Raw genomic sequence first — 26479 nt, 5'->3', positions numbered from 1 at the left:
GCCCAAGAATGATATAGCTGGGTCTTGAGGTAGATTGATTCCCAATTTTCTGAGAAGTCACCATACTGATTTCCAAAGTGACTGTACAAGTTTACACTCCAACCAACAGTGGAGGAGTGTTCCCCTTGCTCCACATCCACTCCAACATAAGCTGTCATCCATTACACCTGTATCTTAAGTGCATGACATAATGAATAATAATGATCTTTGGTGAAAGTTCCATGAGTCCAGAAGCAATGACTGCTGAAGGTAAAACAAAGGTAGCATGGGGAAGCCACAGAGAAAGTGGCCTTGGTGTGGTAAAACATGCTGCCCAGTTACACTTAATAAGTCAGATTTGAATTACAGCTGTTTCACTTTCCCATCTGGCTTACCTAACTATTCACATGTTTACAATTTCCTGATTTACCTGTGATGATTTAGGGAAACATCTGAAAAACTGAGTCTTGAAAACCTACAAACAAATGTCTTTGATTCAACAAAAGATTACATTCATATATCAGGCATGGCCCTCTTACCTCCAAACACATACCGCACTGACTTTATCAGACCTCCTTTGAGCTCTATATGTTTAGGTCTCAAATTATACTGTTGAGAAAGTAAAGGGCTATATATTTTTAATAGCTTTGGAACAAACCACAGTCATCAAGTAGGCAAACAATTGCATTTCTTTCATAACTCACCTGGAATAAGTCACTAAGCAAAGAACACTAAATAAGCTAAATATGCTAGTGGAGTTTGTTCCCTTCATCCTTCTTTTTAAATTTTTGCTTAATGTTACTGTTGCCAACCTATTGCTATCACTGACTTGCTTGGTTCCTTGTTTGATTTTACTCTTGATGATATTTCAATCCTCAGCTGTGATAAGGCTAAAGCCTAGTAAAATAGACTGTAGCCCAAGATCTACAGCTGTGTTTTGGAGGGGTATTTCTGAACAAATTGACCCTGTGAGTTTCAGTAAGACTCTTCCCCTCCTCCCCCTGCCAATTTTTTTTATTGAAAATAGATTATTCTTTCATACAATAGTCCCGACCCCAGTATCCCCTCCTTCCACTCCTCCTAGCCCCCCCCCAGCTCCCCTCTACCCCAGATCCATTCCCCTTCTGTCTCCCTTAAGAAAGGAACAGTTCTCCAAGATACAACAAAATAAGATATAGTAAGACAAGGCAGAAGCCCTCACATCAAGGCTTGACACGGCAACCCAGTAGGAGAAAAAAAGACCCAAGAGCAGGCAAAAGAGTCAGAGACACACCCATGCCCACAGTTCAGAGTCCCACAAGAACACCAAGCTAACGGTCATAGCACATACGCAGAGGACCTGGGCAGACCCCGCAGGCCCTGTGCTTGCTGCTTCAGTCTCTGTGAGCCCTGCTTAGCTGATTCGGTAGCCCTGTTCTCCTGCTGTCCTCCATCTCCCAGCTTAGTACCTCCTGTTTGACTGATTAATGCAAATGAAGTCAGATGAAATGTAGAGTGATAAGAATGGGGGTAGGTAGGAAGTTATGAATGCAGACGGGAACCTAAGGAGATGCAGCACATAGGCTGAAGAGCAGGAAGCGAGAGCAGGAGGAGGAAGTTCTAATAGTGGTTTCCTAGGAGAACAGCTTCAACAAGGCACAAGGAAGTTGAAAAGGGAGAGGAGGCACAGGAGGGGCAAGGAGAGGAAGGAGAAACATGGGGAGGGAGGAAGAACGTAAGGGGAGAGGGGAAATGAACAGGAAGGGAGGATGGAAGAAGAAGAAGAATAGAAGAGAAGCAGGAAGAAGGTGAAAGGTCAAAATGGGGAAAGGGACCTGATGGAGAAGACTAAGAGGGCAACCAGAAGGAGGAGAGAGACAAGCAAAGGACAAGAGTTCATGGCTGCCCTCCAGGAGAATACTAATCACATAAACATGGCTCACCCCTCCATGAAACACTGGGAATAGTCACATTTTTCACATGCAAACATGTCCAAAGCACAATGTCAGAATAAAAACAAAAAAATAGCATGGCTAATGGACACCTTTCTGTAAAGTCCTTCATAGACTAAGAACAAATATGTTTGGAAACATATATACAAAATTCTCATCATAGTGCTCTTTGGGTACTATTTGTAAAGAAAAAAATCCTTCATATTTTCTAGATATTCTAGGTATCTTTATTCTCATAATATATCTTAATATGGTGAAAAAGAAAATAGTAGAGCCATGGTTGGGGGTGGGGATCGAGGAGAGAATTACCCAAAGGGAATGGTAGATCCATGAGGACTTGGAAGGTCTTCCCGCTAACAGGAAGCATTCATGTAGCAGGCTGCCTGCCAGGTTTGTCTGCAGGAAGGAAAGGGTGTCTATCCCACCAGAGCAAGGCTCGTTTGTTTCACAGATCCAGATAATGCACAGTCAACTTCATCATGTACTGAGAGAGGCAACATGACTGTTGTTATGGCTTATTGTCTCTGCACTTTATTGGTGAGAAGGCAAAGAAAAGAGACCATGTGAGGGAAAGGTTACGTTCTGTATTCCCACACTGCAAGATAATTTCCAGGGTAGAAAGCTAAAAGGGAATGTAGCAACCTACAGAAAAGTGCATCAGTGGCAAAAGGGTCTAGATGTCAAGAAATGAAAACCTTGTAAATAAAGGCTGAAAAATGTGTCTGTGAATGGGAACTAATAGAACATAAGTAAGAACTAGAAAATGGAGTTGAAAGACTTCACCTTCAAACAGAAGATGATTAAAAAAAAAAAAGCAGTTTGAGCCAGGTGTGGTGGTACACACCTTTAATCCCAGCATTCAGAAGGCAGAGGCAGGCAGATCTCTACGAGTTCAAGGCCAGCCCTGTTGACAAAGTTCCAGGCCAGCCAGGGTGACATAGTGAGACCCTGTCATGTAAGCAGGACTTTAGATGGAATGTCTGATTTGCTACTTCCTACAAAGGAAAGGACCTAAGGTATGGTGCTACGTTAACCCAGGTATAACTTTGAAAACATAAAACTGGAAAACTGATAGCAAAGATGTCTGTAAAGAAATGTTAAGGACGGGGCTTTTAGTAAAGCCAGGATATGAAGCTAATTCTCTTTGCCTAAATCTCATAGAGGAGATCACAGAAAATAGCATCTATAATAAAGTGAACAAAATCTGATTGCAAATGTCACTGTGTGCCTTTCAATAGCCATCCTGATATTTGCTGAATGAGCCCACATACAAAATAGTAGGGAGAGAGGCAACTGTAGCCCTAACATCCCCTTCCTCTACAGATCTGACCTGGCTTTCCTGAGCTCAGGAAACAACCAACTTGTGGAAAGCGAAGATGACACTGAGTCCCCTACTCAAGAACAACATGGACCAGCTGGCTATGCTTGGCCAGGACAATGACTCTAGACCCCCTGTCACTGTTACGGGATACTCATTAGACTCACAAAGACAGACCTATTTGATACACCCCTTCTTTGTCTCTAATACTTGTGCATGACGCATCTTCTAGAGATTTATATAGTACACCAAGGTCGTCTCTAAAAATGGCCTCCACACTATTTTTCAGCAAAACAAGAAGCACAATCAATTCATTTATAGAATGTGCAGGTCAGGGCACTTAGTCCCATAGAAGCATCTGGGTGGGACTTTGGGTGCCCTAGTGAAAGCTCAGCTAGAATACAAGCCAAGGGACCAGCAAGTTTAGCATGCTGTCTATAGACTGTGGATAGATGCCTCATGCCAGCATGTATGTGTATATGAGTGTGTGTATGTGAGTGTGTATGTGTGTGCATGTGTAAGTGTGTGTATGTGTGTGAGTGTGTATCTGTGTGTGTATGTATGTGAGTGTGTGAGTGTGTATATGTGTATGTGTGTGTATGTGTGTGTAGTATGAGTGTGTGTGTGTGACTGAGTATAGGTGTGCGGATACATGTGTGTATGTGTGTGAGTGTGTGTGATGGTGTGTGTGTAGTTAACTCTGACACAGAGAATTCACAACTTTTGGAGCAGCTACAGTCCAGTTTCCCTAAGTTAAGATCCCGATGGGGTTCACATAATTAAATGTAAGGGTAGTCACAAAAAATTTGCAACAATGAATGTACATCCAATGACCCAAAATGAATTCAAAATCAAATGAGAACTGAATCAGAAGTGTTCAGCAGTGTTCTCCTACTTTGATCATGTTACAGTCTTGGTTCTGAACACATGTGTACTTGATACCATGCATGCTGTTACACCATGCATGCTGTCACACCATGCAATGCTGTCACACCATGCAATGCTGTCACACTATGTAATGCTGTCACACCATGCAATGCTGTCACACCATGTAATGCTGTCACACCATGCAATGCTGTCACACCATGCAATGCTGTCACACCTTGTAATGCTGTCACACCATGCATGCTGTCACACCATGCATGCTGTCACACCATATAATGCTGTCACATCATGCATGCTGTCACACCATGCAATGCCAATGAACGTTTGTCAGAATCACCTCAGCTCAGATTCAAGACTACTAGCTAATAGTATTCTGTACACACAATATTTTCTGCTTTTATAGAAACATTAATAGTTTAATTATGGTAAGCAGACTTTTAATATTTTTCTACCATCATTTCTCAGTATATTTTGATTTGTGTTATATTCAAGTGTTTGATTTGTAAATTGCTATTTGAATTGCTGATTTCATTTTTCAGAATAAATCATTGAGTGAATTTTGGTTTGGTATTAGCAAAAAAAAAAAAAAGAAGAAGAAAAAAATCTGAAATAGCCTTAAACCTATTCCTCCCATTCTTTACTATGTATTTATGTTAAGTAGCGTTTTTAGCATTTGCAATCATAAAATCAAAATATTAATCAACTCTGAAAAAGGTTGAAGATGATCTATGTCCTGCAGTATCAAACATTCAGCAAAGATTGAATACTTGATGTAAAAATGAACAAGCTCATCCATCTCATTCACAGGCAAACTTGCTTTTGTCTTTTTAATGAGTGGTGAAATTATACCTGTCCCAAAGATATCTGAAGATAAATTTTTTACAAGTTATTATCAGTACATGCTTTGCTTATATACTTACTTTATATATCTGTATTCCTAGAGTCTCATAAAAATTTCTCCAGTGCAAAATAGTCACAGGTAGCAGCCCTAGCTATGAAACGCACACCTTCAACTCCAGCTACAGGGGAGAGCAACCAGTCTTAAATTAAAATTTGAAGAATTTTTATTACCTGTCCCCAAGACCTTGAACTTGGTGATTTCGAAGAGCCTACTGCTCAAGACAGTCATGCTTGTACCAGGGAACAGCATCATTTTCTGATCTTTGAAAGAAGAGTAAGCCCCTAGTAATATAAGGTTCTTATGGACCTAAGCCAGCAGATAGATGAAGTCACTACACTAGTCCCAGGAAGAGTTGGTGTCATACAGAATGAGACAGCAATCATCCTTAGGATGCAGGGAATTTGGAGAGGATGTTTTTCATACTCCACTCTCAGCAGTCCTGCTCAAGGGAGACCAGCCCAATAAAAACACGACCACCAAGGGCTCAGTTCTTGAAGAAACCTTCCTTCTCTGGTCCTTAGGGTAGAGACCATTGCTGTGGGATGTATGGCAAATGTGTTGCTGATTAATCAATAAAACACTGATTGGCCGTTGGCTAGGCAGGAAGTGTAGGCGGGGCAAGGAGGAGAATAAAGCTGGGAAGTGGAAGGCTGAGTCAGAGAGACACTGCCAGCCACCATGATGAGAAACAGCATGTGAAGATGCCGGTAAGCCACGAGCCATGTGGCAAGGTATAGATTAGTGGAAATGGATTAATTTAAGCTGTAAGAACAGTTAGCAAGAAGCCTGCCACGGCCATACAGTTTGTAACCAATATAAGTCTCTGTGTTTACTTGGTTGGGTCTGAGGGGCTTTGGGACTGGCAGGTGAAAGAGATTTGTCCTGACTGTGGGCCAGGCAGGAAAACTCAAGCTACAAATGGCATCCAACGTGGTGGCAAGAGTTTCCACCTAAAAACTGAGAAAAAAGATTCTAAAACAGAGCTAAAAACAGCTTCCTAATTGTCTCTCTCAAATGAGCGGCAGCTGCTGGTTTGAGCTACTTGTGGGTTCCTAGCGTGTGTGCTCGACCTGCAGTATGGCGGGAATGAGGCCTCTGGAAGTGGCACATTAAGCTGCGTGGTGGATTTAGCCTTTGCAGGTACAAAACAAAAAAAGAGGTTTCGGGACTACACGCTGCTTGGATAAAAGCACAGACCCACGATAGCTCCCAGAGCTGGTGGTAAAACCGCCATGATGGGAAGCTGAGGTGGGCAGAGCCAGCAGCCACAGCTGCTGCAGCTTAAAGCAATAGATTCACAATAAGACAGATTCAGATGTAATAGTTTAAATGTGTGTAAAATATACGTAGGCTTGAAAGAGACAAAAAAGGTGATATATACAGTTATATAAACAAATACATAGTTTAAAAAAATAAAGTCTTTAAAGAGACAGTAAAGGTAGTATAAAAAATAAGCCACATAAAGATGGATATTACACAGAGAATCTGGATTGTGTTTTTGGGATTTTTAACTGCAGAAAAACATTTGATTGTAAAAGCTGTTGAGTTATGCCAATATGTATATTTTAAAGATACCTTGACTTCAAAATTTGAATGTAAGGATATGTTATTTTGGAAAAGAGACTCTGCTTTTGTTCCCACAGAAAGCCAAAGGCTATGGATTTGTTCAAGATTAAGATACATCAGGTTTGACCAGCCAAGACCCCCTGAAAGGTCTCCGATGACACCATGGCCCAGATGATCCAACATCCAGAATGGTTTGAAGGCATCTGGCTCAGATAATACAGCCTCATGGACTATTCCATAATTCTAAAATTTTCTTTGTATCCCCATAAGATACAGCGCCCCCCTCCAGCAGGAAGTAGTAAGAGAAGCTACGCCCAAATTCCCAAATTATATGTAATTTTACTTTGTTAAGGTTAAAACCTTCCTTTTTGGAAAAAAAAAGGGGGGGGAAGTGCTGTGGGATGTATGGCAAATGTGTTGCTGATTAATCAATAAAACACTGATTGGCCGTTGGCTAGGCAGGAAGTGTAGGCGGGGCAAGGAGGAGAATAAAGCTGGGAAGTGGAAGGCTGAGTCAGAGAGACACTGCCAGCCACCATGATGAGAAACAGCATGTGAAGATGCCGGTAAGCCACGAGCCATGTGGCAAGGTATAGATTAGTGGAAATGGATTAATTTAAGCTGTAAGAACAGTTAGCAAGAAGCCTGCCACGGCCATACAGTTTGTAACCAATATAAGTTTCTGTGTTTACTTGGTTGGGTCTGAGGGCTTTGGGACTGGCAGGTGAGAGAGATTTGTCCTGACTGTGGGCCAGGCAGGAAAACTCAAGCTACAGACCATTAACTCCGCTAATTCTAGCTTCTTGTTACTGAGCCTCCCTACGCAGCTCACTGACTGCCTCCCAAAGTCCTGTGAATTGTCCCTCTTCTCTTTACTATTTATCTTCATTTAAATGCCTCATCTCTTTCTGGAAAGGGCAGTCTAATTTCATTCCCAACATAGCATTTGCAAATAGTATATGCACCATTACACATATTTTAATGAGAAAAATAAAATCGTGTTAAGTAGACACAAAAGGATTATAAAGTATTAAAGGCATTCTAAAAATATAAAATATTCATAAGTCTTGCTGTTATGACTAGGTTTTCTAACGATTTCAATGTTTGTATTTCAGAGCTAAGGGGTCCTTAGCTCTTTGTCACCAAAGTGAAATTTCATGTAAAAAAGGAGAAATTAATTCGGTTATTAACACATATAGCTAAGTAGAATTCAAATGCATTAAGTTGACAGGAATTTGATTTCAGGAAAATCTCAAAGCTACTTCTGCAACTTTCTTGGCTAACAAAAATAACCCTTAACAAGAAAATAACCATTTCCAGAAACTTTTAAAAAAATTTTCTTTCTCTGGAGAGAAAATTCTTCTATGGAATATGAGTCAAGTTGTTTTGGTCATAGTTTAAATAATCGAGTAGAAATAACTGTCACTCATGTTCCATTTGGGACCACATCACTTTACTACTTTGGGGAAAAAAACTAATTTAAGAGAAACTTTAAAGGTTTTTGAGAAATGTGCTACTATTTGCCACTAGAATTTAAACTACATACTAATTAAATATTTACAGTCATCCTAATGGACTATTTCCAGCTCTCTGCCTCCTGTTGCTACAGATGCCAACAGCATTGATGCTCTGGTACATTCAGGAAACAGGGTACCATTACCTATAAATCTGTATAAAGTATTCTCCAGCCTATTTATCACTGAGGAATCTTAAAGGAGCTTTCAAGAGATACCAGAGTTTGGTTAAGTTTTAATATAAGCTAGAAAAATCAGCAGTCGGCACCTTGAAAAGAAGCATTTCCAAAATACAGAAATATGGATTTGTGGGGTTCCACGGAGGATGGGACCCGGTCCCGCCACTGCCTGCTGGGTACACAGCATTCAACATGTATGATGTCAAGAAGAACTAAAATATGAAGGATCTCACCCAGTGCAATACAAATGACTGATTGAATGAATGGGGGGAAGAAGTTCTTTCTGTTGGCAGAAGTGATTAGGGCAAGGAGCTTGGGCAAAGTGATAAGAGGCAAAGAATGACGGATGAGAAGGGGCCTGAAAGCCAGTGGTAACTGCAGCCCTTGTTGTAGAACAAGCAATTAGGACGGCGGTGGGGTGGGAGGAAACAGGCAGGCTGCCAGGAGAGAACTGAGCAGCACAGAAGTAGAATCAAAAGCCCTTCTCTGTGAGAGGTGGTCTGTATTTCCATATTCGGGAAAACAGGAAACGTCTGTTCTGTAAGAGAAAAGTGTAAGAGGTGGGAGCCACATTAAAGGGGGGTGTGAGGGGGTGCCATGCCATTCTAAAGGTTCACTGGATACTATGAGAAATATGTTTTCATAGTGAGGAATTTAAGATGAAAGATGCAGAATCTACTCCTAGAGCACACACCACACAGCATTGGTAATAGCAGCTCACACAGCGCTGCACTTACTCCAATCCTAGGGTTGACATACAGGTCATTTAGTCCTCAGAGCAGTCTTGGGCACATATTATTCCCATTTTACAAATGAGGACATTGAGGAATGAGGAAGTCAAGTAACATAACATACCTCTAGAAAGGAAATGAGACAGGGTCTGAATGCTTATACCAAGCAAACTAAGTGTGATCTCTAGGAAATGTGGGGCCTTATTACCTGGGGTTCACTTCTGTCCAGCAAATATCTAGCGTGATAAGCACTCCATGAATATTCATTGGCTGAATAAATTAAAGCATGCTCATAGCAAAAGTATATTTTGTTTTTCTCAGAATACCCATTCAGTTCTTTCTCACCTAGAGACATGTTACTGGGTGTTAGCTCAGCCAAAATTCTTCTCTACAGTCTTTACAGAGATAGCTCCTTCGCAAGGCTTAGAGTTGGACTTAAAAGTGTCCTCTTCAAAGAGACCTTCTCTGACCACCCAAATCAATGTGTCACTTGGACACAACCTCATGGCATTTTAATTCCATGCTCGGCATTTGTAGCCCTATGATGTTGGGCTGTGTATCCCATAATGAACAGAAAGATTGTCTGACTAGTCATCTCTTTGCAGTGGTATCTCCAGGATGTAAAGCATAGTCTAACACATAGAAGTGATCACCTGATATTGCATGAATGAAAGAACAATGCTATGAAGACTACTTCCTACACTTTCATGTAGCTTCAGGGATGTAATTCATGGAGCAAGATGTCATGTAGGGGATAAAATGTTTCTACAATGTAGCATATGTAATCTGGAAACTCAAATTAAGGTTGTTATTATTGTTTTCATGTAACAGTTCAAAATTATGGAATCTGGGCAAAAACTAATACATAAAATACACATAAAGTATGAGCCGTTTCTGCGCACATGGCATCTACCCAATGAGCAATTTGTGATTTTACTTTCCAACTGCAACACAATTTCCAGATTTGAGTTTTGCTTTGAAGTCTAGAAAACTATGAACAATGTTTGATCTCTCACTTCAGTTTTTTTTTCCCAAAGGCATTTTATAATCTAGCAGTAAAGGAGGGCAAACTATAAAGTATCGAATCAGAGACCTGAAAGGCTTAACAAGCCTTCAAAGGTAATCTTTATTGGTGCACTTTTTCCACTAGTAAATGTTTCCAACTTCTATCCACCTCCACTGAGTTGCTATGAAGGTTCAATGAAGTCATGTTCATTAAGCTCTTTGATATTCCAAGTAAGATATTTGACAAAAATACAATCTGCCTGCCGACAGAATTAAAAAGCAATAATATCTCAACCGCTTCGAAAAGAATTGGGCTCTCTACTGATTAGAACTCAGAACTTACCAGACTTTTTGATAAAATGGACCACTAATAAGCATGGTGGGCAAAACTAAAGGCCAGAGAAAATCCCCACTTGGTTAGCATAAATGAGGATCCATTAATTTAATCGGGTTGAGATTCTCAGGACGAAAATTCTCTAAAGAAGCAGACACATAGTAAGATCAACATTACCAGCCAATCAATGATCTGCTTTTACCCTGAAGGTCCATTTGTTATGAATGAACATTTAAGTTGCCCTCCAAATGCCTTCCATCATGTTTTATTCATTATCATTACCTGTAAAGCAGTAATCATTATAAAAATGAGATTTCTTTAATCTGGATGTTTTCCTCAGTCATAAACTAAGTAAACATCATTACAGACAGATGAATATAAGCAGGTGTTATGTGGTTATGTGTGTGTTCATGTATGATGTGGGGGGAGGGAAGGTGTGTGTGTGTGTGTGTGTGTGTGTGTGTGTGTGTGTGTAAGACTATACTATATAACATAATAATGTCAGACCCAAAATCATCTTGTCAAAGCCATACTTTATCTGCAGAGTACTTTAGCTTTGTGGTTGTTCTACCTTGGAATCTTTACTTTAAATATATAGAAAAAACAGATCATAGATTAATTAATGCATTAAACAAATTCTGCCTCCCAAGAGCTTTGCAAGAGACATGTATGCCATTCATTGAACCACAAAGCTCCTTTTGCTTAGCAAACTTTCCATCATGAAACCAATGAAGCAAATGGTAACTTACCAGGTCCTGCTTCAGTATCCCCAAGCTGCAGGATGTGGCATGTAAAGAATAGAGCACAAAATAAATAGTTTTGAAAGGGTAGTAGCGGAAGTAAAAAAAAAAAGAGAAAGAAATCTACTTTAGCAAGACAAATAATTACAAGATAGAGTTTTTTTAATAATGTAATATTTAAAAAAAAAAAAAAAACAGCCGGGCGGTGGTGGCGCACGCCTTTAATCCCAGCACTTGGGAGGCAGAGCCAGGAGGATCTCTGTGAGTTCGAGGCCAGCCTGGGCTACCAAGTGAGTTCCAGGAAAGGTGCAAAGCTACACAGAGAAACCCTGTCTCGAAAGAAAAAAAAAAAAACCTTGAGAAAGCGGATGCTGAGGACCCACTGTCACTGGGTGCACAATTAAATGTTGTGTGGCTTGTGCTGGTTTACAGCTGGGCTCTCTCCTGGTAAAAATTAAGCAACTCCTCTGATAGCCAGAATAATTTACTCAAACCTCTCCCTTCTCTCTTTGTTTTCCAAATTTAAAAAAAAAAGTTTGCCATTAATTTTCAACTTTTCATCAATCCACATGCATAATAGAGCAACACAGCAATTCTTCATTATACTAATGGGGAAAAATTAACTTGACATCAAGCCTAATTGAGTAAAACCTCACTAATTTTTATAAATAGGGATAAGTCTTGCTTGATTAGTGAAAGCAATTTAGTATAGAACATGTTTAGATAAATGCACTTGTACTGATTTCAGGACGTATGCTACGAACGAGGCTGCAGCAGCAGGCACAGGTATGGGTGGGTCCTTAAGAAAACTCACCACCATCTATGGGTAAGTATCACAGCCTGACGGTTACATAAGAGCAATTTCTTTAGATTGGCATTTTTTTTCAGCTCTTAAAAATTAAAATTTAAGAATCATGTGGGGAAAAAAAACCTCAAAGACAGTTTTTATAGATATTGCCAAGATATTCTACAGCCCAGACTATAAGCAAAAGGATCAAACTGTAATTAACTATTGTAGAGTCAAAACTAACAAGGCCTCACTCTGCAGGTCATCTATCCTCTGTTCACTGGCAGCTTTGTCCCTAAAGTGCTTCTGTAATCAGAGCTGATTAGAGCAATGCTTCCGTTAGGAAGTCGTGGGGAGCGTGGGGAACAGGGCACTGGACACCAGACCCCAGGGGGAGATCTCGCTGACGCACCCGAGTCACTTCTCACAGACAGTATTTGGCGCTGTGCTGCTCAGTGCTGGTACAGAAGGAAAGAGTGACGACTATGAAGGACACCTACTTGCCTACCCAGTAAGAAGTGGAGAGGAGAGAGATTCTGAGATTCCAGTTCTCTGTAACATTTGTAATGCTTTGTGTATATTACATACCGAAGGGCAGATAGTATGTCCCTCCATCCCTCTGACACATTACCAGGACTTAGAAGAGCACCAGGAACACATTAGATACTTGGAAAATACTTACTGGGTGACATAGTGTGTTTAAATCTGTAAGACTCTCACAGAGATCCAAGCATTTCAAAAACACTTTTTTATTTACAGAGTATCACTTTATATCAGCTGCTGATGTAGTCTGTTTCCCTGACATCACCTACTTTGTGGATAAATTCCACTTCATTGTACCTCAGTTTTAAACATAGTATGTGCAGTAATCAACTTCTGTAAATGGCTGAGTAATTTTTTTTCTCTTATTATAAACAAGTAGGAGACTGGTTTCAGATCGCAGAAAGAATGAGCTAGATGGTCCCTCTAGTGGCCTGGAAGTGCTAACACATGCCACCAAGGATCTCATATTCCTAAGAAATCAAGATCTAGTGATAGCAGTCATTCCCAAGCTGTGTGTCCTAAAGGAAGAAATGTTCCACATACAGAGGTTAATGTGACCCCTCCATATCAAAGGAAGGAACAAGTCAACCTCAAGGTAGGATGCCTCACATTATCTAGTGACAACTGAGTAACTGGATGTGCATTCCACACACACATCCCCACATCACACAGACTGCTATGTTTCACATTTACTAGGTGTAAAGAAATCTCAGTGTTTGTCTAAATACCTAAAGGTTATAAATGGAACTGTCAACTAACTTCTAACATTTACTGTGATAAATACATGATGATAACATATTTTTAAATTGTCTAAAGCTATTGGTTTTACATGATGGAACACAGACAAAATAATATTAGAGACTACTAGATTTAAACAGCTTTGCATACTTAGTATTCTGTGATAAGCCAGACTGTTTGGATAAATAAAAAAATACCACATTTCTTAGTCATACATTTTAATTATTCTATAATATTTCTTTCATTCTCCTTATATTTCAAAAAGAATAAAGAATCATTCTATTAAAATCTAAATTACTATATAATTTATATCCTATCAATATCATATCAAGTTAAACTACTTTTCTCAACTCATAATTTCAATAGTTCTTACTGTTTTCAATTTTTGAAAAAACATTTAACTCTGTTGAAACATTAACATCTGATGTTGTTGATTCAATTCCTGAATCCACACTTGAATTCAAACAAATCATAAGTTTTAAATACTGTGTTCTATTATTTCAATGGAGTCATCTAGGACTTTTTTATGATATTGAATATTTTTATTCAATATCATAAAACGCTTTTTTATTGTGACCACTGTAGCTTACCTCACAGCACCTACTTTGTGAAGCATCACCAGGCCCTTCAACTTGGTTCCTTAAATTCTATTTATATTCTATATCATGTAAAGACCATTTGAAATGGCAGTATGCTGGCCAGTTTGTTTAAACTTTTGTTCTTCTATGACTATTCCTTCAACAAAATGTTCACAAAATAATTTTCACAAGAAATCAATGTCCATGCCAGGCAGGGGTGGCGCACACCTTTAATACCAGCACTTGGGAGGCAGAGGCAGAAGGGTCTTCATATTCAAGGCCAGTCTGGTCTACAGAGTAAGTTCCAGGACAGCCAGGGCTACACAGAAAAACAAAAACAAAAACACAAAGAAAGAAATAGAGAGAGAAAGAGGAAGGAAGGAAGAAAGGAAGGAAGGGAGGGAAGGAGGGAGGGAGGGAGGGAGGGAAGGAGGGAAGGAGGGAGGGAGGGAGGGAAGGAGGGAAGGAAGGAAGGAAGGAAGGAAGGAAGGAAGCAAAGGAAGGTCAGTACTATTTGTACAGCTCTTGTCAAGACCTGATACATAGGTGTCATCCAGGGCCGTATCTTCCCTCCCTCCTCACCAGATGTGTAGTTCCTGGAAGTATGTTTTAGAATTCTAGCCTCATTCTCACCTGTCCATTGATTTGTTGTTCATGTTGGTTAGAAATCCCAGTCATTTCTATTCCAAAAGTAGAGAAATCACCTCACTGGTGTACTGTGCTAACACACAACAATCTCATACCACTTAAGTTCCAGTTCCCTTTGCAAGACATGACTGACTATATATTATCAGGACACTCTTTTCTTAGATACCTTCATGGCTGGCTCTTCTCATTACCTAATCCTCTGCTGACCTGTTAAGGGAATCTTTCCTGATTGTTCTGTCCAAAGAAGCTCCCATATGTCAGTCACCAGGTTTTATTTCCATCAAAGGGCATATTGCTTTCTCATAGCCTGTTGTTTTACTCTTTGCCAGTATCTCCACTATATAAACTAAGAGGTAGAAGAATGTGTTTGCCTCTAGCCCCCTGTGTCTAGGGCACTGAGCAAGGACTCAGTAAATATTTATTAGAAAAATTAATGAAAACCTATACAAGTCCAGCACAAATAGTCTTTTGATTGATATTTCTAAACCATGTAAATCAGGACACACCTTTGTCATGGTGCTTAGATTTACTGGAAACATCCTGAGGCAGAGCTAATTCTAAAGCAAAAGTCTTAATACCTTAATTAACCTTAGCTTTTGAGCAATTTGATTTGCTAAAAAGAAAATATTTGTGGGGGCAGAAAGATGGCTCAGCAGGTAAGGGTGCTTGCCATCAGCCTGATGACCTGAGTTCAGTTCTCAGAACCTGCTGTGGAACAATCATTGTACACTGTAAATATGTATCATTCTTATTGGTTAATAAAGAGCTGACTGGCCTATATCTGGACAGGAAGAGATTGGGTGGGAGAGCCAGAATAGAAGGATGCTCAGAAGAAGAAGGGCAGAGTCTTGGCAGTTGCCAGCCAGATGCAGAGGCAGCAGGATCTGTACAAAATGAGGTAACAAGCCATGAGCCACATGGAAGCAACTAAAAAAATAGAAATTGGTTAATTTAAAATGTAAGAGCTAGTTAGTAACAAGCCTAAGCTATCAGTCAAGCATTTATAATTAATGTGTGGTTATTTTGGAGCAGCTGGTGGGACAGAGCTGACCGGCAGTGCCTATGAAAAACTCTGCCTACAAGAACCTACATGGCAGAAGAAGAGAATCAACTCCTACAACTTGTTCTCTGTTAATTCTGTCATTATCCCTTTAAATACTTTTAAAACTCTATATTGTCAATGCTTCATATAATAGAACCTGAAGATCCCAATGGAAAACCTGCTCAAGTCTGGATCAGGGTCACACTCCTCCATGGAAAGGAGGCCCTGCCTGACCTGGTCTTGTTCATTCTAGGGGACACAGAAAAAATCTTCCTCAAGATAAGAATTCAAATCAAGCTTCAAATTTCATGGTAGAGCATTACCTTTGCCAGTTGATACCTGAAGGGATTTTTGTTTGGTTTGTCGGTTTTTGTGGTACTGAGGATTAAACTTAGCCTTGACCAGAATAACCAGGCACTGTAACTCTGAGGTACATCCCCCGTTCTTTTTCTTCGTTGTTGTTGTTTTGAGATGGGATTTCACAAAGTTAACCAAACTGACCTTGAACTCACTGGATCCCAGACTGGCTTTGACCTTGTAATTGTCCTCCCTAAGCCTCTTAAGAGTTGAGATTACAGACCTGTGTCTCCATGTCTGGCTTAAAAGAATCATTAATCAGTGTTTAAATTGGCAGCATAGATGACTGGTTTTTCTGCAATTTTCATCAAAGTTCAGCCATGATTTCACAAGGATGCGTTATTTGCCAAAGCCTGCATAAAGCAGCTATAATTTAGATACACGGTGGAAGGCAGGTTTTCACTATTATTCTCTATGTTCCCTCTATTGTGCCCTGCATGATCATGTCCTCAGAAAACAATATTCTTTAGCTAATCCATCTCTCTCTTCTTAGTAAAATAAATATGTATTGAATGAAGAGTTAACATTATTATCTTGTTTCTAGCATGGTGGAGAAGCAAGAGCCCCCAGCATCATACAGCCCAGTGCAACCCAAGCTTCCGGTCTCAGAAGCTGAATGTCCTTGGCTTGACTGACATCTCTAAGTCAGTATCCTAACTATAACTGTGCTTAGCCCTAGTTTATGAGGATCAAATAAGATAAGCCATCAACTGTTCCAACACAGACATGGAGTACTTACAATTGTTCACTTTAACTATTACAAGAAATCATCTATTTGGACATTAGCATGTTCTCTGATAAATCTTAACTAAAATCATCATTCATTACACTACCTGAGATAATTTCCAGCTAGTTTAATATTAACACAAAGCTGCTTCAAACACACTTGAGAATTATACCTTCATCAGATGGGAGAAGAATATGACCAAGAATGTTTTTTCTTTCCAAAAGAAAACTCGTGTTTTTTTCCTTAACAACCTCTTTCAAATATTTCTTTTCTTTTATTTTTCTTGGTTGTTTTTCCTTCTCATCCCAACTGCTCACTTTTCTATTATGCTTGACTTCGTAGCTTGTGGATCTGCATTTACTGGATGAGTCACACTGAAGATTTAGCCTCTCCATCTGCCAGATGATAATTACAGTGCACACCAGTGGCACTGTCCTCCCAGCACCCTTTATAATCACCGGTCTACTCCATCTGTATTCTATATTGGGTTGGTTAGCATCTCCAAGTCCTAGAATCCTAATTAAAAACAGTATTTGTCCTCTAGTTTATGGGGATGGCAAGATAATTAGTCTACCGCTAGAGGCACAGGCCTGGAACACTCAGTAAAATGTTAATTGTAAGTATGATGTAAAATTTTCTATTTAGACATTGCTGTATTCTTTGAAAATCTTAGTAACAAGCATCATTTGTTACACGACAATAAATAACTCCCTGTTAGTTTAGCACTAGTGTTCCTTCAAAGCCCAACAAGGAGCCTGGCCATCTAGACACTTAGTTCAGTCCAAAGGGACCGCCTAACAGAGGGTGGACCAGGGGAGTGTTTACAAGGAATTGGGGGTTTAAGAATGAGAGGTCGGTTTCATCCTAAATTCTGAAACTGTAAAATGTAAGTCTCGGGAGCCGTCAGTGGCTGTGTTTCCCACTGTTGGAAGCGAACAGTCCAGGGTGAAAGGAACAACATGATGCTGCGATGCATGCAGAGAAGGAGAAGCGTTGCTGAGGCCCTGCTGGGTCCAGCTTCTTGCTGTCTCAGAAGCTTGGCTTTCCTGTACAAGACACCAGTTTCTTTCCAACAATGAATTCTTTGGTCACAGATTATTTGAGTTTGATTTCTGTCACTTGAAATGAAAATAGTCATAATACAAAGAGGGTAACCTCTACTGTCAGTAGTTGTTATAAAAAAAATAAATGAGATAAAAATCAATAATTGCCTAGCATATTACCTGGTGTATAATGCTTGCTTTAAAAATGGTTCCCATTAATATTCTTCAGACAGTGCAAACATAAATTCTAAGTCAGTTAATTAATGAACACAACTTTCAAAACCTTCAAATCTTCTTGCAATTTCAAAACCCACTCAGAGGATCCTTTGGATGGGATCTTGAAAGAGTTGAAGTGACAGAAATGTCTTGAATTAATTTTACTAGAGGGATTGTGTGAGTCTAACTGAAAGGCTCACGTATGCTTAAACAACCCTAGAGAAAAATCAGTCCCAAGACCAAGAGTCCACAGTTCCTTCAACTCGTGTATTTAAGCATCCAGAAGGAGAACACAAAGAAGGCATGCTTATCCCGTGAAGGTAGGCGTGTCTACACATATGGATGTGTGAAATACTGACTTGACTGTTTCCCCACCCCCTTCATAGTTAAAAGTACAGAGAAGAGTAAAAGAAAACACGATCTGTATAACGTACCTGGAGGGACACTACACTGACAGTGTCAAAGTGGATATGTCCATTAGGCTCTGTGACCGCAGGGTTGGCATAGCATGTCACACCATTGATTGCGGGTAATGGTAGTGTTTTGGGTTGATGGGTTTTTTCTTTAGAACCAAAGTCATCATTCCCGAAGTGGGTATGGTCATTCTACATGTGAATAAAACAAGAAGGTTATAAGAAGGAAGAAGATGAGCATGCAAATAAGAAAATGGTCCACTGTTTTTCATTTATAAAAGAAAAATGTTTGTATCTACTCTATCTGAAATGCAATCTCTTTGAAGTGCTGACATTTCTTCTTCCTCTTTTTTTTCCCTAACATTTCCTCTTTAAACAGATTCTTAGGTACTGGATTCTGTGGTTGTTTTCTGCTTTCTCTGTGTTAGGGAACATGTATGTTCTTATTTGATGAATATAAAGGGGATACAAATTATCCATATCTATTATTTTGCATTAAATTGAGGTTAATAGTTCCAAATTCTACATGAGTCAGATGTTTTTCTTATACCTGTCAATACACTGTTTTTTTTTTTATTCTCTTTGTATTTGCTAGTATAAGAGACAGACTGTTCGTATAATTTACAATTCTTGCCTTTGTTAGGGAGCCTGGGAAAGCAGGACATCCAATGAAGTTCATTTACCTGTCCATATGTTTTCAGTAGCATCTTAAGCGTCCTTTCAACAAAGAAAAGCATGTAAAATCCACCAAACACAGCAACTGCCTTCTCAACATAATTGTCAACTTTGGGATTAAATCCAAACGCCTAAAGAGGAGGGAACAGGACAATTCAGATAAAACCAAGTAGTTTAACTGATTTCTGGAAAACAATACCATAATTTCTTAGTATACAATTTTCCCCAAAGTTGTAAGTCCACCCTCAAACAAATACTCTGAAAGTCACCCTGTGGACTAAAACCATCAGATCTTACAGATTCTTCCCTAGAACATCCACAGCAACATTTGCCTTGAGTGAGTCATGACGCAGACAAGATGCTAAATACACAAACATAGAACACTGAATTGTGCTAAACATGTCATACAAATGCATTTCTAATGAGAAAAATGTGCATTGTAATTCTCATTAGTAACCAGCCAATTGTATGGCTGTCATCAAGTCACTCAATCTCTTTAGATTTTCAGCTTTCTTCTTCACATTTGAGGGTTTTTGGTATTTCTCTGAGGCTCTTTCTAGATAAATATTAATAAAATCTATAATTCTAAGAACATATGCCTCATTTTTATATGTAGATGAAAAGCTAGAAGAATCTTTTGTTATTTTGTAACCTTACAAGAGGGGCATGGCCTGAATACTAGTTTTGCTATATCTGGGGCTGGTCTCTCCGTCTTCACGTGTGCAGAATATGTGAGGGAATCCATATACATGGATTTCCCTCATTGGCGTTTGTGGCTTGTTCTCTTCAATGTCCTCTTTCTTTCCCTCTGTTATTTCCCTTCTATTATTTCTTTTTCTTATATGGCCAGATATTAAATAAAACATGCACATTATGTATTGATTAAGTGAATAATGTACTACAGTCAGTCAGGTAATACACTTTAATTATAGGAAAAAAAAAGTTGGTTTTTTTTCCTGTTCTTTTTTTTTTTTTTTTTTTTTTTTTGATAGAGTTTCTCTGTAGCCCTAGCTGTCCTGGAACTTGCTCTGGAGACCAGGCTGGTCTCAAACTCAGAGATCCACCTGTCTCTGCCTCCCAAGTGAAGTTGTTCTTTATTTGCTGGCCTATGACAGATCTTCTCCTCTCAGTCAAATGGAAAAAAAAAGGTGGAGGGGGGCCCTCTGTCAACTACACACACAGTTAATCTTTCATGTGGCAGAGCTGTAATAAATATAGGAGGGAATTTTGTAGTCTACCTTCAATTAATTTGGACATTAGCTATTTTATAGAAAATAATAAACAATAAAATTGCAGAAAAATTAAATTTGCCAAATGAAAGGCAGAGTGAGGTGCAGAGTCCCCAGAGGTGCCCCAGCTCTGTCTGAGCATGTCCTGATGGCTGCCCTCCTAGAACAGTAATTTTTTCTCTGACCCCAACATTCTTTGAAGCTCCAGACAATCTTTGACCCTTGCTGTGGTTCTGTTTTTTCTATCCAAAGCCTTCTAAACCTATCATAAAATGCTGCGAGGATTAGGAAGGCTAAAATGTACAAAGTGCTAAAATGTTTAAAATAAGCAATTATTCACAGAAACATATAGCCCACCCCCTTACCTCTGGAATAAGCTGGAAAATGGCATTTGAGAAAAGGGTCCCGATAGCCAACCCCACAAAATAAGTCAAAATCTTGGGGAAGTATGACTTCTTTATCAATGGGGTCAAAATCAGTCCCAGGAGAGATGCCAAATTAATAATTGTCACCGACAGGATTCCATAGCTCCAGACTATGGGGAAAAGAGTAAAAATTAGTTACAGCCAAGGAGTCCACTGCATTACTGCACATTACACTTGAGACATTTCCTCTTTAAAGGCTTCAACAAATACCTTCTTCAAAACTAAAATTCTCATTGAAGACTATACAGAAAATTGAGAACATACATACAGCAGACTGAAAATTAATAGAAATCAGATTCGTAAGTCAGTTGGGGATATTCTACAGATGATAATAAACAATAAAATTGCAGAAAAATTAAACTTGCCAAATGAAAGGCAGACTGAAGTGTAGAATCCCCAGAGGTACAGGGCAGTTGGTACAACACTTGTTTACCATGCAGGAGGCCCTGTGTCCAGTCCCCAGCATTTCATAAACTAAGCATGGTCATGCATGCCTGTAATCCCAGCACTTGGCAGGTGGGATTAGGAGGATCACTATTTCAAGGTCATCTTCATCTACATTGCAAGTTCAAGGCTAGCCTGGCCATCTACATTTGGTGCCCAAACATGATAGCAAGAGTTTCCGCCTAAAACCTGAGAGAACTTACTAAAACAGAGCTAAGAGCAGATTCCTACTTCATATGTCTCATGGGGGCCGTGGCACACAGAGGCATCTCCAAGCTGTGCAGCACACTTTGTGGTGGATTACGCTTTTGCTAGTACAAAAGGGGAGGGCCATTTCTGGGCTACACGATGCTTGATAGAGGCATAGACCCGCTGCTTCCCAGAGGTGGCGGTGAGCATGGCTCCCAGAGCTGGCAGTAAACATACCTCCACCATGGTAAAAAAGGTGTCCTGTGGCAGGAACCAATTATCTCCCCCTTTTTTCAGAACTGTCCAGTGCCTGAGATAGTCTAATCTGCCAATTCTGAGAGACAAAGGGAGCCCACCGTACCCATGAGCATAAAAGTTTTGGTTCTGCCAGACAAATTCAGATTCCAGATCCCCTCCTCCCGGTGCAACTGTTTCTTTGTGTGGTGTGTGTGTGTGTGTGTGTGTGTGTGTGTGTGTGTGTGTGTGTGGTATGTGTATGTGGTATGTGTGTGTGGTGTGTGTGTGTATGTGTGTGTGGTATATGTGGTGTGTGTGGTGTGTGTGTGGTGTATGTGTGTGTATGTGTGTGTGGTATATGTGGTGTGTGTGGTGTGTGTGTGGTGTATGTGGTATGTGTGTGTATATGTGTGTGTGGTGTATGTGTGTGTGTGTTATGTGTGGTGTGTGTGTGTGTTTGTGTGCACGTATGTGGTGTGTGTGTGTGGTGTGGTGTATGGTATGTGTATGTGTATCTAGTGTTTATGTGTGGTATGTGTGGTGTGTGCTATGTGTATGTGTGTCTGGTGTATATGTGGGGTGTGTGTGTGTGTGTGTGTGTGTGTGTGTGTGTGTGGTATGTGTGTGCTTGTAGGGGGATGGTGTGTATGTGTGTTTGTGTATGTGGCATGTGTTTGTGTGTGTATGTGGTGTGTTTGTGTGTATGTGGTGTGTGTGTGGTGTGGTGTGTTTGTGTGTGGTGTGTGTGGTGTGTGGTGTATGTTTGTGTGCATGTGACATGCTTCCAACAAAACATGGCCAAGTGTTGAGATCTTTCTTTTTCTGTTTTCTTCTTCTTTAAATCAGCAGAGAAAAGGAATCCGTTCCTGCGGTCCTACACAAACTCACTGTGTAGCATCAAGTCCACCTTTCCAAGCTTGCAGCTCCATCACTGGTTGTATTGTGATGGGCAGTGTGATCTTTAAGGATGCTTTAAATAAGAACATATGTTCCTAGCCCGGCAGTGGTGGTGCACGCCTTTAATCCCAGCACTCGGGAGGCAGAGCCAGGTGGATCTCTGTGAGTTCGAGGCCAGCCTGGGCTACCAAGTGAGTTCCAGGAAAAGGCACAAAGCTACACAGAGAAATGCTGTCTCGAAAAACCAAAAAAAAAAAAAAAAACACATATGTTCTTACATCTTATTTAGATTAAATACTACTCTGTAAACTCATCCAAGAAAATGAGACAATTTTGGACCTTTAAGTTACTGCTAAGATATGATTAATTTCTCTCCTAAAGAAGCTAATTTATCATCAGTTTACTGATGATATATATATCAGTGTGGTTTATAAGGTAAATGAAAGGCAACTTCAAAAAAAATGACAAAATGTAAGATCTCTAAAAAATGAGACTATTTTGTCTTCCCACCAAAATGTCAATGTAAACATACTCGGAGCGTTTTTGTATGATGGCCTCCTTTGAATTAAGTTTCTTTTGATTTTTCGGTCCCTTGAATGACCTTGACTCTAACTCACGAACAGTGAAAAGTTATATTCAAAATCTGATACATTTGGTGATTTTCAGTTTCTTTGTGAGAAAGTAATATCACATAAGGGCCGGGGAGTCCAGCGAACCCACGGACACTTGTGAGATCTGTAAAGAGTACTGGCTGCAGGGCTGTGAAGATCGAAGTTCACGTCTTACCACTCATATCAAAAGCTCGTGTGCCCACACGTGCCTAGAACCAGTGTTTCGAGAAACAGACAAGGAGAATTGCTGGGACTTGATGGCCATCAGCCTAACTCCAGGTTCAGCGAGAGCCCCTGCCTCAAGAGAATAGGGCGGTGAGCAACAGAGCAGGACAGTTGATGTCCTCCTCTGACTCCCAAGTGCATACACAGGGTACTCCCACCCATGCATGTGTATAGTCTCCACGCACGCGCGCGCACACGCACACACGCACATGTGCACACACAGAAGGATCAGGACATAATCCTCTCAAGCTGTAGCAAGCACTGTTCCAGTCACTTACACACATTGGTTCATTGTGGTGCTACCCACAATTCCACACTAACATAAAACTGGTAAGTATCACATCAAATGGTAACTCATTGCCAAACTAAACAGATTAACAGAGTCAAGCACTCTACTCTCTTCGTTAGGTTCTCTGTCCAAATATTTGGTGCCTTTCTGATCTTGTAACTGGGAACTGTTGACTCTTCTGCTTTATGACTTTGCAGTGTTGACCCTAGAATTCGCTCTCACTTCCTGCTTCCTCCTTTCCTGTTCTCACCTCCTGGCTCCACCTGACATAGAGGAACCTGAACAGTTGAGGTCAGAAAATCTCTCCATCTCCTTTCTCTCCCTCTCCCTCTCTTTCCTTCTCTGTCTCTCCCTCCCTTCCTCCTCCTCCTTCTCCTCCTCCTCCTCCCCCACCCCCTCCTTCTCTCATTTGCTCCTTCACTCTTTGTTTTTCTGGCACAGACGTCCTCTCTGTCCCAGACTGTTCTTGAACTCATGGTGATCCCCCTGCCTCAGGCTCTGAAGTGCTAGGATTACAGGCCTGAGCCACCACACCCAGATTTAGAGATATTTTGGAATCTCAGTAGCTCTCCTTTACTGGTATCACTTCCTGCACCCGTGGGCCTTATGCAATCCTGAGGCGAACATTGTTCCAGGTACTTTATGAATGCTGTTATTGAATCCTTACAGCAACACTGTGAGAAAGGAGCCACACGGGATGAGGAAACCGGGGTAAAGAGGTCAAAGCATGTTCCCAAAAGGGCCAGCAAAGTATGGAGTTGGGCTTTGAAGTCTGGGCCTTTACTAGTGTGTATTACTAGTAAATGTTAGTATATTAAAAATTCTATTGCATCCATTTTCAGTTGTAAAGTGTAAAGCATCAAAATGTAAAAGGCTTATAGAAATATAAACATACTCTAGCAAACATTTGTAATTCTGGCATCTTCTTTCATCAACAGATGTTAAAAGGTTTGTAACTCCGTGCTTTAAGAGTTCATCTAGAAGCACATTAGTTTTCCTATACCTTCTATCACAACTGCAGACAAACTGACAAATTTTGAAATAACGTAATAGGCAAAAGGTGAAAGAAACTGACTAATCAATTAAGCCAAATAATTTGCAGCCTGGTATCACAGTGTGTGGTTTAAAATCAAGAAGTGAATGCATATAGACACATAAAATTATATTTATGACATGAATGTAGAAATAAAACTCTAGAGCAGTGGTTCTCAACCTTTGAGTCTCGACCCCTGGGGTCATACATCAGATATTGACATTACCGTTCATAACAGTAGCAAAATTGCAGTTATGAAGTGGCAACAAAATAATTTTATGGTTGGGGTCATCACAACATGAAGAACCATCTTAAAGGGACACAGCATTAGCAAGGCTGAGAACCGGGGTTCTAGGGGAAGAAAGAGGACTACTGGTAGGGGGAAAATGGGAAGGGGGAAGGGAGGGTGGTTTGGGGGTAAACGTGGTCAACGTACAATATATATTTGTATGAAAAGGTCCATATGTAACGGAGCACAATGTTCGATGAATATACACAATAAAAACTAAATAAATAAGTAAAAAGGAAGAATTAGATTTGGGAGTATTAAGGAGCTGCTTACAAAGTTTATATGAGCCCCCATTATTCTTATTTAAATACTCGCTGAATCTTATTTTACCAAGAGGTCTCTTACAAATTAATTGAAAGCGATAAACGAGAAAAGGGTGCGTGTGAGCCTTATCTCCTGCTGCCTCTCAGACTTTCCGAAGGAGTGAGAAAGCGGCTTCTGGGTACCTTCAGAAAGACTCGGCTTTGCACTGTGCTTCTGCTGATCCTCACAGGGATGAAAATTCAGCTGCTGTAAGATCGCAGGGCAGATGGCGGAGAAGTTCGAGCTGGTTATCTGGGTAGCATTTGAGAAGCCATGAAGAGAAAAGATGTCTTCTGCTGACAAACACTGAAACAGAGGAAACACAGGAGCACAGGTAGACGCAGTCAGCACACGTGGGTGAACGCTGGGAGCCTTGGTGTCTAAGGAGGCATACTCTATTCCATCCAGGTACGCAGCACTGGTTCGACACCAGAGCCCACTACAGAAATGAATGGACCTCCACAGTGGTGAACCAGTCCATTCCTCTAAAACTAGGAAGAAAAAAAAAATGGCAAAAGGAGTAATTAATCAATAGCCTGCCTAATGTAAACAAACAAAAGTAAGATTAAAAATAGGTTTTAGAAGTTGAGAAAGACTTCAAAATAATAATAAGAGATGGGCTGAGGCTATAATTCAGGGATAGGGGGCTTGTCTGGCATATACAAAGTCTGAGTACCCTAATACTATAAAACATGAAGTGGGTAAAAGCACACTGGTAGCGTTTGAACACAGGGCTCTATCACTGTCTCAATACACCTTTTTGGTTGTTTAAATGGATACTTTGAGGGACTGTCAGTGTAGTTTTCTAGCATTCCGTGTTGATAAATACTTGGTTCCTTACAGTTTCATAGTTGAAAAATGTATCCACCTATGTAGCAATAATAGTTCAAATATGTAAAAGTGTTTTAAAGTGTATCTTAGCACAAACTGCTGTTTACTAAAATATGCATTATTCTAAATGGTGATAAGTAGCTTTTCTATATTATGGAGAGTTTGGGAGATAGTGCTGGGCCATTCAGAAATTCATTAACTTTTTAATGAGGCAAAGAATCTGCATTAAGAAAAGAAATCTCTGCAAAAATAATTTTTAAAGGATCATTTACTCTCAAGTGCATTTTCACTGTAAACTATATTCTAAATACTTGCATTACTAAGAAAATAACTAACAGATTAAACATTAATAAATTAATGCTATAAAAATTAGAAAATATGGGAAAACCCATTCACTCAAACAAAAGTCTATCTTTAGTAAAATCAACTTAGAAATGTTTTTGTCCATTTCAGCCAATACTCCAACCCCACTAAAATCTTAGCTTTGTACTATAAACTGTGTTCCTCAAAATTCATATTAGATCCCTAATCCACAGTGTGGTGTTATATGGAGATAGTCTCGTATAAATAATTAGGGTTAGAAGAGGCCATGCAGCTTTCTGTTCCAAGAGGATGAGTGTCCCATGA

The 26479-nt window shown here is 40.0% G+C and overlaps 1 protein-coding gene across 1 annotated transcript in view; it reads right to left on the bottom strand.

Moving 5' to 3' along the window:
* Nucleotides 1–26479, bottom strand: part of Slc39a8 (solute carrier family 39 member 8) — a 58896-nt gene that overhangs the window by 5798 nt on the left and 26619 nt on the right. The window contains exons 3-6 of the mRNA XM_059266311.1: nt 25165–25327; nt 20445–20614; nt 18859–18981; nt 18197–18367 (exon numbers count right to left, since the gene is read on the bottom strand). Coding sequence (XP_059122294.1) covers nt 18197–18367; nt 18859–18981; nt 20445–20614; nt 25165–25327 — 627 coding nt within the window. The remainder of the gene's footprint in view (nt 1–18196; nt 18368–18858; nt 18982–20444; nt 20615–25164; nt 25328–26479) is intronic.

This window comes from Peromyscus eremicus, chromosome 6 (genome assembly GCF_949786415.1).
Source record: "Peromyscus eremicus chromosome 6, PerEre_H2_v1, whole genome shotgun sequence".
Classification (NCBI taxonomy): domain Eukaryota; kingdom Metazoa; phylum Chordata; class Mammalia; order Rodentia; family Cricetidae; genus Peromyscus; species Peromyscus eremicus.
This window is presented reverse-complemented; position numbering and strand designations above follow the sequence as displayed.